Raw genomic sequence first — 17,575 nt, forward strand, 5'->3', positions numbered from 1 at the left:
TTGGTAAACAACCGTTGATCTTCCAAGTTTCTAAATTTGGTTGCTCGTAGGGTCGATCAGATTGATCCTAGGACATGTGCTAAGTGTTTCGTAAACGTGGTAGTGACAAATAATCAAGACTAAACGTCAGATCATAGTTTTAAAGAAAACTAAGGACAAAGGAGACTTGAATGAAAATATCTTAAATCGGCGTTTAGAACTAGTAAAGAAAAATGAAGTAAACGACAAGAATTATAAAGGATTTAAAATGGTAAAGTAAAGTTTGCAAGTACATGAATCTTAAGACTATAAAGTAAACATTGAATGCAGACAACGTACATTCTGCGTTTTACAATTCTTCTTCACACGAATACTTAGTAAATTTGCAGATTTTGTACATAATTCGACACACACTTTTCTAACACTAAGACCCTATATTTATACTGGATTAAAATAACCGCTTTGATGGTCCTTCAATCACGTCGATACACGTGGCGCCCTGCATGCGTGCATTCATCCATCCTGCTCCACGTGTGCTCTTGTGGTTTTTGACGAAGGTGAAATTCCCTCCTTTATTTAAATATTGAATCTTTGATCGAAAACCGTTTTTTAACCGCTCCTCTAAAGAACTGTTCCAAAATTTCAGCTATGAGCTTGATCTTTATCCAACTAGCCAAGCCGATTCACCTCCAGCTGGTCGAATACTACTTCTTGGTCAAAACCAACTGTGCATATTTTCCAATTTTGGTAATTTAGGGTGGGCATCGAAAATATGAGCTAACAATCACTGAATACTTTGAAACTAGAACCATACAAATAGTGTCTCCATAACTTTAGAACGAATACCACAACTTGCAATTCTAAATTGTGAGTAGGGTAGTTCCTCTCATCAATCTTCAGTTATCGCGAAGCATAAGCTACCACCTGCCCAATCTGCATAAGCACATCACCTCATCATATCCTTGATGCATCACAATATACCATAAAAGGTTCCATTAGGTCTAGTAATATCGACATTGGTGTTATTGTCAACTTCTTTTTCAGTTCTTATAAATTCGTTTCATCATTCATATCCCACACAAAGGCTTGACCATTTCGAGTCAACTGAGTCAAAGGTAGAGCTAACTTAGAAAAGTCCTTGTAGCAAAAGGATCTAGAGAAGGAGTCTAGGCTTAGAGTCCTTTTTGCTTAATAGATATCGGATGGTGGCGTGATCAGTGTAAACTGTGATTTTAGCTCCGACTAAATAAGATCAGAATTTATCGATGGCGAAAACAACAGCGAGGAGTTCTTTTTCGGTTGTGGCATAATTAAGTTGTGCATCATCTAATGTTCTACTAGCGTAGTAAATTATATGAAGTTTTTTATCTTTCCCTTGCCCTAACACAACACCCATAGCTAAACGCTTGCATCGGACATAATTTCGAAAGGTTGGCTCCAATCGGGCGGATGCATTATAGGTGTGGAGATTAATGCTTGCTTGAGGTGTTTGAAAGATTGTAGGCACTTATCATCGAAAATGAATTCAACGTCTTTCATTAGAAGATTTGTTAATGGTTTTGTTATTTTAGAGAAGTCCTTAATGAAGCGTAGATAGAAACCGGCGTGTCCAAGGAAACTTCGGATCTCTCTAATTGTCTTAGGTGGTTGGAGGTTTTCTATAACCTCTATTTTAGCCTTATCAACTTCAATACCTCTCTCGAATATTATGTGTCCTAACAATATTCCTTCGATGACCATAAAATGACATTTCTCCCAGTTTAGAACGAGATTTACTTCCACGCATCGTTTCAGAATTTTCTCAAGGTTAGTTAAACAGTTTTTAAAACTAGATCTACATATCGAGAAATCATCCATGAAAACTTCCATGATCTCGTCGAGGAAATATATGAAGATTGACATCATACAATGTTAAAAGGTAGTTGGGGAATTGCATAGTCCGAATGGCATTCGTCGATATACAAATGTTCCATATGGGCATGTAAAGGTTGTTTTCTCTTGATCATCGGGGTGAATGGGAATTTGGAAAATCCTGAGTATCCATCAAAATAGAAAAAGTAAGAATGTCTTGCTAGGCGCTCAAGCATTTGGTCTATGAACGAGAGCGGGAAATGGTCTTTCCTAGTTACCTTATTAAGTTTTCTATAATCAATACACATACGCCACGCTTTCTATGCATTTAGCTACTTGTTCTCCTTTTTTGTTTTGTACTACTGTGACACCTCCCTTTTTAGGTACCACATGTATAGGGCTTACCCACTTACTATCGGAGATTTGGTATATTATTCTAGCCTCTAGTAGCTTTAACACTTCTCTTTTTATAATGTCACTCAGTGTAGGATTTATCCTTCTTTGATGTTCTCTGGAGGGTTTAGAATCTTCCTCCAGCAAAAGCCGGTGCATACACACAGACGAACTTACCCCTTTGAGACCAGAAATGTTATATCCTAGAGTTGTGGGATATTTTCTTAAAACATCTAAGAGTTGGTTTGTTTCATCACCATTAAGGCGGCGCTTACTATGATGGGACAATTTAATTCTTCATCCAAAAACTCATACCTTAGATTCTTAAGTAGCTCTTTAAGCTCTATTGATGGTTTCTTAGGACATGGCATATGGTTCGGGGTGAGTGCTAAGCATTCGTGAAGGTTGTCATCTATATAAGGGTCTTTAAATTCGTCTTCCTCCTTTATGGGGGTCGAAGGTAATTTAATTGTTTCAACGAGGTCTTCTTGGTCTAACTCTCTTATGCACTCGTCGATGATGTCGATGACATAACATGAGTCGTCTATGGCTGGTGCTTTTAAGAATTTTGATAATATAAATTCTACTTTTTCGTCACCTACCTCAAAAGTGATTTTTCCTCTCTTGACATCTATTATAGCCCCAACTATTGATAAGAAGGGTCTACCTAAAAGGATAGGGATTTCGTCGTCTTTTTTAATGTCCATGACAACAAAATTTGTAGGAATATAGAGTTGGCCAATCCTAACTGGGATGTCTTCTAAAATGCCTATTGGATACTTAAAGGATCTATCGGCTAATTGAAGGTACATTCTAGTTGATTGCATTTCTCCTAGGTTTAACCTATTACAAACGGCTAAAGGCATTAAGCTCATGTTGGCTCCTAAGTCCAAGAGTGCTTTATCGATAACATGATTTCCTAAAACACAAGGTATAGAAAAACTTCCTGGGGTCTTTCTCCTTTTTAGCGAGTTTATTTTCAGCAATAAAATTGCATTCTAAGGGTGTAGGATCATCAAGTCTTTGTTTGTTGGTTAGGATGTCCTAAATGAACTTGGCGTAAGATGGTATTTGGGTGATCGCTTTGGTGAATGGAATCTTGACATTGAGTTTCTCAATCACTTTTACAAACTTTTTGTATTGGTTGTCTAATTTGGTTTGCTTAAGTCTTTGCAAAAATGGGATTGGTGGTTTGTAAGGAGGGAGTGGTACGTAAACTTTAGTATCTTTCTCTCCTTCCTTATCTTTAACTTCTTCCTCTTTTTGTTTCCGAGGTTCTACTGGTTCCTCTACTTGTTTGTCGGGTGTGGTCACAACATTTTTCTTTGGGGGTTTTGGTTTATTCAACCTAGGATTTACGGGTTCATTGTAAGTGGTCCTACTCCGTAGGGAAATTGCGTTAGCATGCCCCTTGGGGTTAGGTTGAGGTTGTCCAGGAAATTGTCCTCCTGGTGTAGTTTGAGTAGCTTGTTGTTGTGCAGCTTGAGATATCTGGGTTTCAAGCATTTTGTTGTGGGTAATTACAGAATCGAGTTTGGTGCCCAATTGTATAATTAGTGCATCTATATGAATGTTTTGGTTCATGAATTCCTTATTTTGTTGATTCTGGGCTTTGATGAAGCTTTCCACCATTTTCTCAATGTTTGACTTTGGGGAAGTAGCTTGCATTGGTTGGTTTGGTCTTTGGGTTTGGAAATCAGACGGTCTTTGAGATGTAGAATTCTGAGTGGGGTTATTATTCTTATAGCAAAAGTTTGGGTGATTTCTCCATCCAGGATTATATGTGTTAGAATAGGGGTTACCTTGTGTAGTGGGAAATTCATGATCATTAAGCTATTGACAAGCTAGAGATCAATTAACAAGAGTCGCCACCTCGTTTTTATTGTTTCCAAGGGAAAAGGGAAAAAGTACGAACAAAACCCAAATAGTAAGAAGTTTTCAAATAAAAACTAATAAAAGTCAGAGATCACAAGTAAGGGGGTTGGTTACACAGAGGGAAGGTGTTAGCACCCAAAGTATCCTAGGTACTCCTAGGGAGCCCTTTTTGTGTGCATATGTATTTTGTACAAAGTGATGTTTACAAACAAATAGAATGGGGGGATGAGAAAAAAAATCATTAATTATATTTTTGTGTTTGACAAGACCTTCGGTCTTATGCCTACGTACCAACATAAAAATGAGGGATCAAAACCTCGTAGTTCGTGCTACAAATTTCAAAATGAGTGTGTTGATTTTAACAAAATTTAAGTTTGAAAGGCACAAAGGCCTAAAATGGTTTGAATGGGTTAGTTCTTTTTGGCCTTTTGAAAATTTAAGTCAAGTATAGTTAAGTTTATTTACAAGCTTGATTTAAGAAAATAAGTTTGAAAAGGCAATGGCATAAGGCCAAAGTTTCTACCTTTTTGCAAAAGTGGTCAAGGTTTAGAACAAAAGTAGTTCACACAAAGAAGATTTTTAAAAATGGATGGAGAGATTTTGAAATTAAAGAAATGGGGAGAAGATGAAGAGACTACCCTATGCACAAAAATTAAAAGTTTAGAGTTGAAAAGATCTGACCAAATGGGTAGCAATCCAATAGACAAGTATGTCAATAGAAACCCAGAATTCCCTTGGAATTTTAGAATCAAATAACACAAAATGCACAATTATATCATCTTGAAGAGCAAGGCATCAAATAAAGATGGCCTCATCCAAGCTTATCCACTTCATGATCTTCTTCAAAATGGCCCATGCAACAGATGAATTCCACAAGTTACAGGTTCAAAATAACAACTTCACAATGATCAAGTTGCATATGAATCTTAGAGAGATCTTCAAAGATGTAACATATGGATTCAAATTTCAAGCATTGGGTTCTTCGACAAGTTGGCATTGGCCAAGTCCATTAGCTTAGGGAGGTTGCCTATATTCTAAGTCCATTTGCTCAAGATCAAACCAACAGTCCACTCAAAAGTTTTTTAGGGTTTTTGTTTTTATTATGTACATTAATGGTCAAAGACCACACAAACAAACAAAATAACATCAACAAAATATATCACACAATATGGTCCAAATGGACAAAGTGAAAATTACATTAACATAAACAATTAGAATGATATGTACAACGACAAATGAAATAAAGTGCTAAAAGTAAATTGCATTAAAGTAAAAGCTTGAAATTAAAAGTTAATGGTTAGTAAGTTAGTAGTTAGTTTTGTTTTGTTTTTCATTTCAAGACATTCTTTGAAGAACACTCAACCCACTTATCACAAACATGGATCCTTGAACCAAAACATCTTCCAAAGGAAGGAAAGAAGGCCAAGTTTCCACACAATACCATGAAAGAGGGGAGACTTACAATCTCACTAACTATAATGCTTATGCTTTATATGTCACAAATTTAGCGTTATGTTAAGAAATCGTAATTGGACTTATGTAGAAGTCACAACTATTTGAGGTCGGGCAATAGACTTTTGGTGTTAATGCATGTTGGAGACATAGTATTATGAACTATGCTTATGAAACATACCACACACAAAAAATATGCAAAAGGTGTGGCCTAATCTCATCCATACTCATGTCAATTTTTCAATCAACTAGCATTAGGACTTTGAGATGTCATAGACCAAATGGAAATGAATGGATGAAGAAGGGGAATTAGATGAAGAGGGAAATGGATGAATGAGATCACAAATTGGTCAAAGGAGGACTTTTACCAAATTAATATCATTCATTCATTTTGGGAGATGGAATGTACATTCCATTAATCCCCTAAATCCAATGATATTAACTTGACAAAGTCAAATCAACCTTGACCAAGGCCCAACAACAAACAAGCAAACTCAATTAAGTCAATAGAAATGATCAACACAATTTAAATGACATTTATTCAATTAAAAATAATAAAATAATGCATTAAAATCAAATATGTTTTGTCAAATTCCTCAAAATCTCATCAAAACACCAAAGAAATGGCCATGAGATTTATCATAGGTCAAACAAGGTCAAAGGACCTTGGAGAAAAAAATTCATAATTTTTGGACATTTAAAAATATTTTTAAACAATTAAAAACAAATGTAAAATCAATTAATTTATGAAAAATATTAATAATGATCCAAAAAATAATTTTAATTTAGATATGAAAGAGAAAAATATTTGAATTTTTTTGGTGAAAGTCTCATATTTTTTGGATCAATATTAAATTTAATATGAATTATTAAAGAAAATGCAATTAAAATAAATATTCAAAAATTCTAAATTACGTGGACCATCAGATCTCCCTCATTAATTGAGGTGGCAGATCTGATGATTCAAAACGCGCATTCCACATGGATGCTAGTGATGCGTGCTTTTCGCCAGTATACGAAGGCGTCAGAGTAATATAAAAGATTGTCGAATCCAGAGAGACCAAGTGTCAATCTATCGTTATCTATTGTTATGGTGTTTATCTAAGGTAATTAAAATAGGGGTTCTTAGAGTGTGCAATAAAGAGTAAAGTATTAAATTAAATTCAGTTAATAAAGACAGACTCGAATGTAATTCACATAATCAATTAATAATCCAAGTACTTGCTAATAGAACTACTTATGGGCAGTGTTTCCTACTTTGAAAAGAACTAATTTAACAGGAACTGTCACTTTCGCGTATTCAGAACCGAGTTGTACTCCCTAATCAAACCCTCTTATTGTCCCTTATAAAAAGGCGCGCATTGCGATAGAGTAGTAAACCTATTTTTAAGAAATATAGTATCTTGACTAAGTTGAAAAGTATTTTTACCTGGATTTCTTAACCAAAAGAGGTTCTCACGAACCAGACTCTAAACTTATAAACGCGTCCGAAAATAGTTTTAAAATCACTTTTCTTCTTAAGTTAAAAACTCCTAATGAACTAAATAAAGCGCTTTCGCTGTATTTGAAATAGTTATAAACAATTAAGTTTAAAAATATGTTGGACGGCTTTCGATCTTACCCAACAAAAATTAAGTGCGGGAAAACTTAAGTTGAAAGTCAAAATAGCCCTTAAGTGTTTCTACGAACAATTGTACGGATTATCGGTTCAATTACGATCCTTACATTCTAACCTTTATAGGTTTAGCTAGACATGGTAAAGTAAAGGTGAATTTTAATTTAAATAAAAGTAGTGCGAGTGTGAGAAAGTAAATAAAAGTAGTGCGAGTGCGGGAAATAAATAAAAGTAGTGTGAGTGCGAGAAATAAATAAAAGTAGTGCGAGTGCGGAAAATAAATAAAAGTAGTGCGAGTGCGGAAAATAAATAAAAGTAGTGCGAGTGCGAGAAATAAATAAAAGTAGTGCGAGTGCGGAAAATAAATAAAAGAAAGACAGTGCGGGAAATAAATAAAGTAAAGACAGTGCGGGAAAGTAAAGTAGATAAAGGTAAAGCAATAAAAACCTGCTCCAATCGAAGGGTTGAATAAAGTGCGAAACGGAAATGAAAATGGCGGCAGGATTAACTTCCTTCCAAAGTGCTCCAAACTCGATTACAGACTCGATCACAGACTTGATTACACAATTGTGGCAACACCCCAATGCGAAGCGATTACCACTTTTAAAATACTGAATATATGCCTAAGTGAAACTAAGTTTGCTCTAAGTTTGGATGATTAAACAAATGAATTCGAGTCTCTATTTATAGGCAAGTAAAATAATGGAAAAGACAAGGATGCCCTTCAGTTTGAAATTGGGAGGGAAAAGTTTTCTTCTTGTGGCGCCTGCCACAACCCCATGGCGCCTGCCATAAGGGAAAATTGTGGCGCCCAAGTGGAGTAGTCGGGAACGTGGCAGTTGAGGGAAGTTGAGCTGTGACACGTCATGGCTGGACCTATGGCGCCAACCACAGTGGGAGCCACAAGTGCAAAATGCTGAATTTGAGTCTTTTTAGCTCATTTTCACTCATTTTCTCGATCGGGACTCTGACTAGACTGAAAACCTGAAAACAAAGAGAAACATAGTAATAACATAACAAAATAACAATAAAACAACTAAAATGCATGCGAAATCGGAGTCGAAAATACGGTGAAATTCAGTGTCATCAAATTCTCCCACACTTAAACCCTTGCTTGTCCTCAAGCAAAACACTAAAAAGCTCATAGAAGGAAACTGATGTCAACGAGTAATTCGGGCTAGAAAGGCTTCTAAGTTCAAGTCGGGATACAGTGATAGGTACTAACTGAGTGAACTAAGGGTATCGTGATGACACTTATCCGAAAACACAGACATAAACTCCATTATTATATTAACCAACCCATATTATCCCACAATACCTAGGCCTACCTCTTCATCTCTTTCTGGGTCCTTTTCGTTTAGGCGCAATCACATTAAGCCTGTTATCCGTACATGCTTCATAGCAGAGTGACCTGTTAGTGATTATGATCCATACATGGGGTTCCTGGCACATAAATTTATGTAAACCCTTTTATTTGACCCAACTGCAGTTGTGGGGGATCGGATCGTAATCCGCTCTACCGAGTTCAGCGCCAGATACCTCTGAACCAACTAACAGCGGGTGAGTTTTTCTTTTTCTTTCTCTTTTTCTTTTTGTAGCAAATTTTTATAACTTTTTGGTTTAAATGACTTTGTGAGGGTCACCTATACCAGATTTGCCTTTTTATTTTCTTTTATTTATTTCACTGGATCATTCACTTATGTTCATCGGTCCTCTACGTAGAGGCTGCTTCGGTTGGAGCTGACTGCTGGAATAAACTACTGAGGATTATACTGAAATGATGATTAAGGCCATGGTGTATGGGGTTTCGAGAGTGATTCCTATATTCATGAAGTCTATGGTGCTAAAATGATACTGATGTTTCAAGAAGTTCTCCCAAGTCACCACATCCCAACTCAAACCTGTCTTAAAGCCCAAAAACTTTCAAAATAACACTGTTTTCTTTTGCAAAATTTTTTTGGTAGGGCTAAAGGAATGGGGAGATTAGAATGTACTAAAGATACACTATATTGGTGACTCGTCAGACTCATGCATTATCTAAAACACTTACACTAAAAGCAAAATGAAACAAAGTAAACGACTAAAAAGCAATAAACATAAACAAACTAACTAAAAACATCAAAGAAAAATAAAAAGAGATAAAGTCTCCTCCCACACTTAAATCGAACATTGTCCCTAATGTTTCGAAATAAGATAAGGGGAGAGTCACCTGACATCCTACTGCTGACCACTGGTACCTTTGCCATCCTGAGGTGGACGACGGGATCGGCTGCGACGACAGTCTCTCTGATCCATCCTGGCTTGTAAGGCATCCTGAGCAGTCCTCACCTCTCGAAGGTTACCCAAAATGGAACCCTGAGTGGCTTCTATAAGCGCAAAATGTTGACGGTGGTAGTTCCGCTGACGGGCTTGCTCGTTTGTGATCGTAAGCAGGGAATGTACAACAGTCTCATAGGATCTATCTGTCCACCGTTGCGATTCTTGCATGAAGCTCATGTTGTCCGCCAGTTGTTGCTGAATGGTAGAGAGTAGGTCATCACGCCTTTTCTCTCTAGCCATGTGGTCACGCCACATCTCCTCTGTAATATAGAAGCCAAGGGCAGAACCTGCAAAAGAAGAGGATGGTGCGGTGTGTGGTGGTCAAGGGTGATGGGGGGGACACATGAGGTACGTGAGATCACTCTCTCCGATCAAACTCTTCATCAGTGTCGTGTCCCTCCTCATCAGGAACATTAGGAGGAAGTGGACCCAAAACAGGTGGAGCATCTAAAACATAGGTCCAGTTCCTTTCATTACGTACATCAGTACGTCTAGTGCACGGTAAGACAACAGATGGGATAGCTATACCACGAACCGTAAGTACATAACCTCCTTCTCTCCTCAATCGACACAGTTTCATATCTCTCAGAAATTTTAGGTTGATTGTGCGAGGAGGTAAGGGATCTAGGGTAGCTATCTCATTGTCCAGGTTAAGCGCCCGAGCAATAGACGTAATGGGTCCTCCGAAAATAATAGGTCCCGCTTTATTAAGAGTTAAAGCCATATGAGCAATCATAAACGGGACCGAATTAATTCTTCTATTTGTGAGGCTTCCTTGCAAAAATAGAAGCTCTCGAGCATTGACCTTGTTTGGATTCTCCCGACCAAAAATAGTACACGCCAACAGATATCTAAAAACTCTGATGGCCGGGTTATGGATGGTCGAGGCAAGAATTCTTCAAAAGAATTTATTGAAGTGTTAGACAATCTCTTCCAGAAGCAAAACACCTCGACCGACCAATCTGAATCCAAAGGGGCCTCATGTAGCACCTCAAATTTGCACCTACCATTATACATACATTTTCATACTAGGTCATAGCATATCATGGTCCATTGCATAGCATTTGCATTGTCCCTCAGTTGCCTCAAGAGCAAGCAATCAAGAATTAGGTCAAAACTAATCTCCTGATCAGTCAACCAAGCAAGCAAAAGAATTTCTCATTGAACCAAGGCCCTAGGGTTTGTGCAACAAGTTCACATGGCTTGGAGGTCTATTTGAAGTATTTTGGTCAAGGATTGAAGGCTCAAAGGTCATCAGTTCATACACAGACAGTCAAAAGTCAAAAAAAGTCAACTGTCAGTCAAAGCAGTGGATGGTGGTCATTCTTGTGGAATTTGGGCACCATGGTCAATAATCAAGAGTTCATACAACTTGGGACATCATTTGAAGTCAAGTCCTCAAGGAATTAGGGTTTGGAAGTCATCAGTCAATGCATAATCAGTCAGAAACCCTAAAAGTCAACTGTTGGTCAACTGCCCATTTAATCAATGATTGGGTGATTGGAATGGGTTTGTGAGAGTTCATTCATGTCCAAATAGTCATCATACATCATGCCAAACACCATCATGGAAGAATTTGAAGCCAGATCATGAATTTCCCAAAATGGAAACTGGGCCTGTAACTGAAACTTACCAGAAATGGAAAGTTTTTGTCCTCAAACTTACATCATGATACAAGCCTCAAATGAATTTTTGCCCAACATGAAAGTTGAAGATCTTGTTCTCCCATTTCCAAAAAGTCCTAGAACTCTCAATTCCCATGTGTGGTTGGCAAGTTATGATCGAATCGATTTCAGAAAATCTTGAACTTCAAAGGGCCATATCTCCCAAACCGTTTGGCCAATTTTGGTGGGGTTTTTTCCTACAAGTCACATTTGATCCCCTCTTTCCAAAAATATAAGTTTCATGAGCCAAAACTTCACCAATCAAAATGGCATATTTTGACCTTTTTCATTTAAATGTAAGTTTGACCAAGAGTTGACTTTTTGACTCAAACATCTTTTCAACATTTGGCCAATTGGAACAGCTCATAAATGTCATTTAGAAGGTGTTTGCAAAGTCAAAATATGCAGCACATGTGAATATTGCTTGGTTGCTTGAATTGTAAGAAAAGTACCATTTAACCATACTTGCACCATGCTTGTCCTTGCTTTCCACAACCATGCCTTGTACCAGCATCATTATGCAGCATTCTTGACCATTTTTTCTGTCATGGTGAGTCTCATTGTGCAGCCATACTCCAATAGTACATATGGCCTTACTAGTTTACTTGAACATGGGCAAAAGGACATTGTTTCAAACATCCAATTGTTGAACCATACCTTGTACTTACACATAGCAGACCTAGCAGCAAGGGCAGCAGGAAAACCATTTGGCCCAGGCAAATGAGGGAAGGCATTCTGATTCTAAAAAACACATTGCAGATTTTTTCCATGATTTTCTGTCAAAACCACACAGTAACAGCATGGCTTTCCATCTCTTTTTCCTGTCATGAGTAACACACTGCAGCAGAAAATCATGCCCTCACCTTGCCCTCACTTTTCTGTCAACAAATGTAACAAACCACCTGCTGACAGCCAACACACAATAGACTTCACTCATTTCAAAACTGCCCTAGCCTTGCATTGCATTCCTTTTGCCTGCCATAACAAAACCAGGAGCAGACCAACAATTACTCCCTCAAGAATCATCTCATAGGCTTGGCTAAGAAAAAACACAACAAGGCCTGGGACAGAAAACCAACCAAACCTTTCATTCATCTTGTTTGACCTTGCTATTGGCCATTTGGTATTCTTCTGTCCAAGCATTTTCCTCACCATGTCCTAGCAAAAAACCACAAAACCACTTGGCCAAGGCGAAGGAGGAAAAGGCATGCTGATTGAAAAAGAAGACTTTGCAACAAAAGAACTGAACTAACATTTTGCATCCGATTGGTCTTCTGTCCAAAACCATTGGCAGTAACAGCAAGGGAAGCAACCTAGCAAAAGCAAAGTGACCTCATTTTTTACTGTCATCAAAAACTAGTAACAGCAGCATTTTTACCAAAAACATTTTCTGTCATGGCAGCCTACCACGACCAACATAGCAAGACCTAAATCACCTTGCCATTGGGAATTTTCATGTCAAAAATGCAAAAGCCAATCTCTCATCATTTGTCAAACCAAGCCTGGCCTTAAAAATCAAATTGCAGCCACAGACCAAACCTTTTCCACTCATTTTTCCAACCAAAACCCTTGCCTTGCATTTCTTTTGCTGTCAAGAAGCATCAAAGACACAACACAAACCTAGCCACTACATTCACCACAGACCCTTGGCCATTCCTCAAAATAACCTAACTCACCTGGCCATTGGTATTTTCCTGTCATCCAAACAGTAGAACAAGCTTCCAACCAAGACCTCACCTTGCTTGTGCATTTTCTGCTAAAACCTTGCCCTCACTTGCATTCACTGTCAAAGGAGCAGACCACAAAGAACCATCATCCATTTTTCAACCAAAACCTCACTTGCATTTTCCAAGAAAGGCCCTGCCACTTGCATTTCTCTGTCATAAAAAACCTTGCAGCAGCAGACCCACCTGTGAGTTTTCACCCTCTCAAGCTTCACCTTGCTTTTTGCATTCTTCAAAACCCTGTCCCAAACACAACAGAACCTGGCCTTGACACCATATCCAAACCTCATTTCCCTGTCATAAACCACTTTGGCCTTGTCCAAAAGCACCAAAGTTGCAACAATGCCTTGTACCAAAAACACCTTCTAACAGCAGGGCTTTTGATCCTCTTTTCTGCAACAACAAACAAAAGTTAACCACCATCAAAACACATTCTGCAGCAGAAGAGGACTCCTCCTAACTGCATTAATCCAACCTTGCTTGGCAACCAACAAACCTCATTTAGTCCAACCACCTCACTTGCATTTTTCTGTCCACAAGCTATCCAAACTTCTAAAACCTGACCTGGCCTGGCTTGAGATAGTCATCAACCACATAGCAAAAACACACTAGCATCATCAGGGCAACATTGTGAATCAGCATTGGTTCTTGCATTGTTTTAAAGAAGCATCTCTCATGGCAATCCAAGTGTGAGTTCATTTCAACATACACAAGCCAGAGCATCTCCCTCCCTCATCAAGGCATAGTTGGAACTTCATTTATTTCACTCCAATTCCATCAAAAGCATCAGCAACATAACTGCTCTTCCAAATTGGTGAGTTTTTTTTCAACTTCCACCATTTCTAAAATTGACACATGTTTTGAATAGGCCTTTCAATGCTGAGTACCATGATGCTTTCCTTTTTGAAAATGATTGCTTGTCCATGAAGATATGTTGAGATAAAGTTTGGTGCTCGAAAATGTTTCTTTTGATTTCTTGATGTGCAGTTCAAATTAATGAAAATAGGGTTTAGATTGTTGTTGTATGTTGTTTAATGATCACAATGGTATGCTCAATTGGCATTTTTGGGAGAAAATTGAGAAATTCGAATTTGGGGATGAATGAACATGAACCCTAGATTCCAATGTGTACTTTTCCAGAATTTTCTTCCCATTCTCACGTGCCTGCTTGGTTACCTTTCACCAGCCAATGAAATTATTTCATTCTGGGCCAAAAACGACTGTGTTTTATTAAGTGGATCCAAATATTACAAAAATGCCATTCTTGCTTCATTTATTTCACATTTTTATAACCAACCTTCCAAAATTCATAACTTGCTCATTTTTGATCCAAATTGAATGGGAATTTTTGTGTTATGTTCATCATGATCTCTACTTTTTTATCATTATTTTTCCAGAATTTTTGGATGAATGGTTTTTTAAATGGCCTTAGGGTTTGTGACATGTGACCAAATTTTGTACACTTTGCCAAATCAATTGTGAAATGATGAGAATGTATCCAATGGCTCCCAAATTTTTTGTGCTCAAACTAGACACATTCATGGTGATTTTGGTATATAGTTTGTGAATTTATCATTTGTGGTTTGTGAGATATGATTTTTTGAATTAGGGTGTGACAATTTGTGTCACACCATTGATGTCCAACTTCATGATTTTCATTGCCATGTTTCCTTACATCCAAATGACCCCAAATTTTGCATGAGCCTACTCTTGTATGTCTAGTGGACTTGTGAATTTTCTTGGATTTAATTGAACTATTTTCCATTTGTTTGAGATTTTTCCTCCCTGCCTAGTCAAATGTTGACTTTGTGTGACACTCGTTCCCATTTCATTTGTGAAATTCTCATACTTTATTAGATGGACATGAAATTTTGCATGAGATAACTAGACATCCTCATCTTTGCCATGGTTTTAGCCCCATTTATTTATCATACACCATTCTTGACTTATGATTTTTCTAAGTTGATGCATGTTTGGTTGACTTCATTGAGCATGTTCAAATGTGCTTTGACTTTCTGATTTTCATTGACTGCCTTCCACTTGTCCAAATGAGATGAAATTTGACATGCTTACCATGCTATGTGTTAGGTTTGATCATGATTTATTTGGTGATTTTTGGAAAATGTTTAGATTGCTTTTGATGCAAGTCTTTCTGTTGACTTCTATGAGCTTCTGTTTGCCCTACTTTGACCTAATTGGTTCATGAAATGATGATAGTGTTTGATATGAATGTGAAACCAATTGGTTGTGTTTCCTAATTGTTTGAACATGATTTTGGATACTTGACCCTTGCTGTCTTGACTTTCTCATCCACTTTTGACCCTAGGCTTGCCCTAGTGGTCCTGCTACTCACCTTTGAGCTTGTGTTTTCAGGTTGATCATCAAATGGCCATTGAGACCAGTTCTTTTTGATTGAGCTTGCTTGATTATCATTGTCTAACCTCTTTGTTTTGTAGGTGGCTTGGCTCACATGCCTTAAGCCTTGTGCTTTGCACATCCATGTGCCTCTGATTAACTGTTGACCTCTGTTTCCTTTTACTTTGTTTGAAGTTGTATACTAACATCTGCTTGACTGTCTCAGGTGCTTTAGTTGCTTTTAGTTCCTTGTGAACTTTTGCTTTGCTTTGCTTGTATAAGCAATTTGCATTGAGGTATGTCTCTTTGTCTTCATGTAGTCTGGAAGACCTGGCCTGTTACTTGGCCAGGCAACTGTCTGAAGTCCTCCTTAAGAGGCAATGTTTGTGATTGTTTACTTTTGTCCTTGCATAGAGTCAAAGTCCTCCTAAGTGAAGAGGCAATTGGTGGAAGGTAGGGATATGCAATCTATCCCCCACTATTCAGTGTGTCATCTGCTTTGCTCACACCACTGTGTTGATGCATTGCAGATACAAACCCAAGATCTTGTGCAATTGCACAGTTGAGTCAGTTTTAAATGTGTAGAAGGGTTTCCACTTTCTGAACCCACACATTCTTGTCTTGAGCTCTCCCAGGCCAGGGATAAGAGCTGTGAGGTCTCATCCTCACTTCATCCTTTCATCTGCTTCACCTTAGTCTCTCAATGGCAAGGTTAAGAGCACCTTTTACCCTATTCCAGTTGGCCTCAGTGCCTAACCCTTGTTCGAGCCTCTTGCTTGTGTATAGTGTGTGCTATCTGTGCTTGTAGGTTTGTTTGACTTGCTTCCTGTGCAAGATAGGATTGTTTGACCTGCTTCCTGTGCAAGATAGGATTGTTTGACTTGCTTCCTGTGCAAGATAGGATAGTTTGACTTGCTTCCTGTGCAAGTTAGGATAGTTTGACTTGCTTCCTGTGCAAGTTAGGATTAGTTTAGATTTGCCCTTGTGCAAGATAGGTTGAGCTTGACTTGCCCTTGTGCAAAGTCAAGTCTGTGTGGCTTACTTCCTGTGTGAGCCATGCTTAGAGTTGTTCGGCCGAACTACGGCAACTCTGATTCTCATGTTCAGATGAGATACGTAGGCACAAGACGCGATGTCTTGCCGAGTTTGACTAACCACTAACACTAATTCTCTTCTCTCGCCCTCGTTGCGATTGAGACCTCCCCTTTCTCTTGCCCTAGTTGCAATCGAGACCCTTGCTTCCTGTGCAAGCCTTGTCTAGGATAGGTTGGCCCGTGTGCCATTTAGCTAGAAACCTTAACTTAGGGTTGATTTTGCATGACAACATCTAGGCTCGAGTCGTAGTCTCCCTAGAGTTGTGTCTCCCTCTGTTATCTGGTTAGGCTAGTCCTTTATCCCTGCGTAGGGGAACTACATCGCCCTGATCTTCATACCAGATGAAGTATGTAGGCAGGAGATTGAGCTGATCTCTCCGGGCGCCTTTTCTTTCTTTTTTTTTGTGTGTGTCGTCTGACCTTTGCTAGGCTCGAGTGCCTGACTCCTTAGCATTTCGTTGTCTGTTTGTTTGAGTGTGTGCTTGACAGCTATAGGCTCGAGTCCCCGACTCCCTATTAACCTGTTGTGTTGTTGTGAGCTTGGAAGCCGATGTAAGTCCATCGAGTGGCATTTGGGTTCCAGTGTGCGTGTGTTTGGTTCGGATGCTGACATAAGTCCAGTGATTGGCAGTCGGGCTCCACGTTCGCCTTTGCCTGTGTTTGTTTGTGTGCGTGTCAGCCGAGCTACGAATGCTCTGATTCTTCTCTCGTCCGAGAAGATACGTATGCATAGGATGCGATATCCTAGCGAGCATGTGTCGTTTCCCCAGTCCGAACTACTTTGACTCTGATGTCTATGCCTGATAGACTAAGTAGGCCCAGGATGCGACATCCTGCCGAGTCCAGTTTCAGTCAGTCTCTTTCGTTTCTTTCAGCCAGTGTGTGTGAATATTTGAGCAGTGTTTAGCAACCAATTTTCCTTTCTAGTGTGCGTGGATCCCGTAGAGTATTACAGATGCGTAGGGGTGCTAATACCTTCCCTTCGCATAACCGACTCCCGAACCCATCCTCTTTGGTCGCGAGACCATGTTCTTTCCCAGGTTTACTCTGAGCGTTTCCTTTCCCTCTTTTGGGATAAATAACGCACGGTGGCGGCTCTGTTGTTCTTTCTTTTCCCGCCGGTTTTTCGCGCGATGCGACAGCTGGCGACTCCGCTGGGGACTAGAGAAGTTGACCTATGCTGGTCCATCTTCCCTGAGCGAGTCTCTCCTAGCGCTCTCTAGGTTAGGGTTTTGGTTGCTTTGTGCTGTGTTT

At 38.8% G+C, this 17,575-nt stretch overlaps 1 protein-coding gene across 1 annotated transcript; it reads right to left on the reverse strand.

Annotated features, from left to right (window-relative positions):
• Window positions 1-3,267: 3,267 nt before the first annotated feature.
• Window positions 3,268-3,855, reverse strand: LOC127079779 (uncharacterized). Its single transcript, XM_051020147.1, has one exon. The coding sequence runs from the start codon at window positions 3,853-3,855 to the stop codon at window positions 3,268-3,270; it is 588 nt and encodes a 195-aa protein (XP_050876104.1).
• Between the last annotated feature and the right edge of the window lie 13,720 nt (window positions 3,856-17,575).

The sequence above is a fragment of the Lathyrus oleraceus genome, chromosome 5 (genome assembly GCF_024323335.1).
Source record: "Lathyrus oleraceus cultivar Zhongwan6 chromosome 5, CAAS_Psat_ZW6_1.0, whole genome shotgun sequence".
Classification (NCBI taxonomy): Eukaryota; Viridiplantae; Streptophyta; class Magnoliopsida; order Fabales; family Fabaceae; genus Lathyrus; species Lathyrus oleraceus.

What these genes read in the sequence shown, in the direction of transcription:
- LOC127079779 (XM_051020147.1), bottom strand. Translation starts at nt 3,855, where the DNA reads ATGGTGGAAAGCTTCATCAAAGCCCAGAATCAACAAAATAAGGAATTC.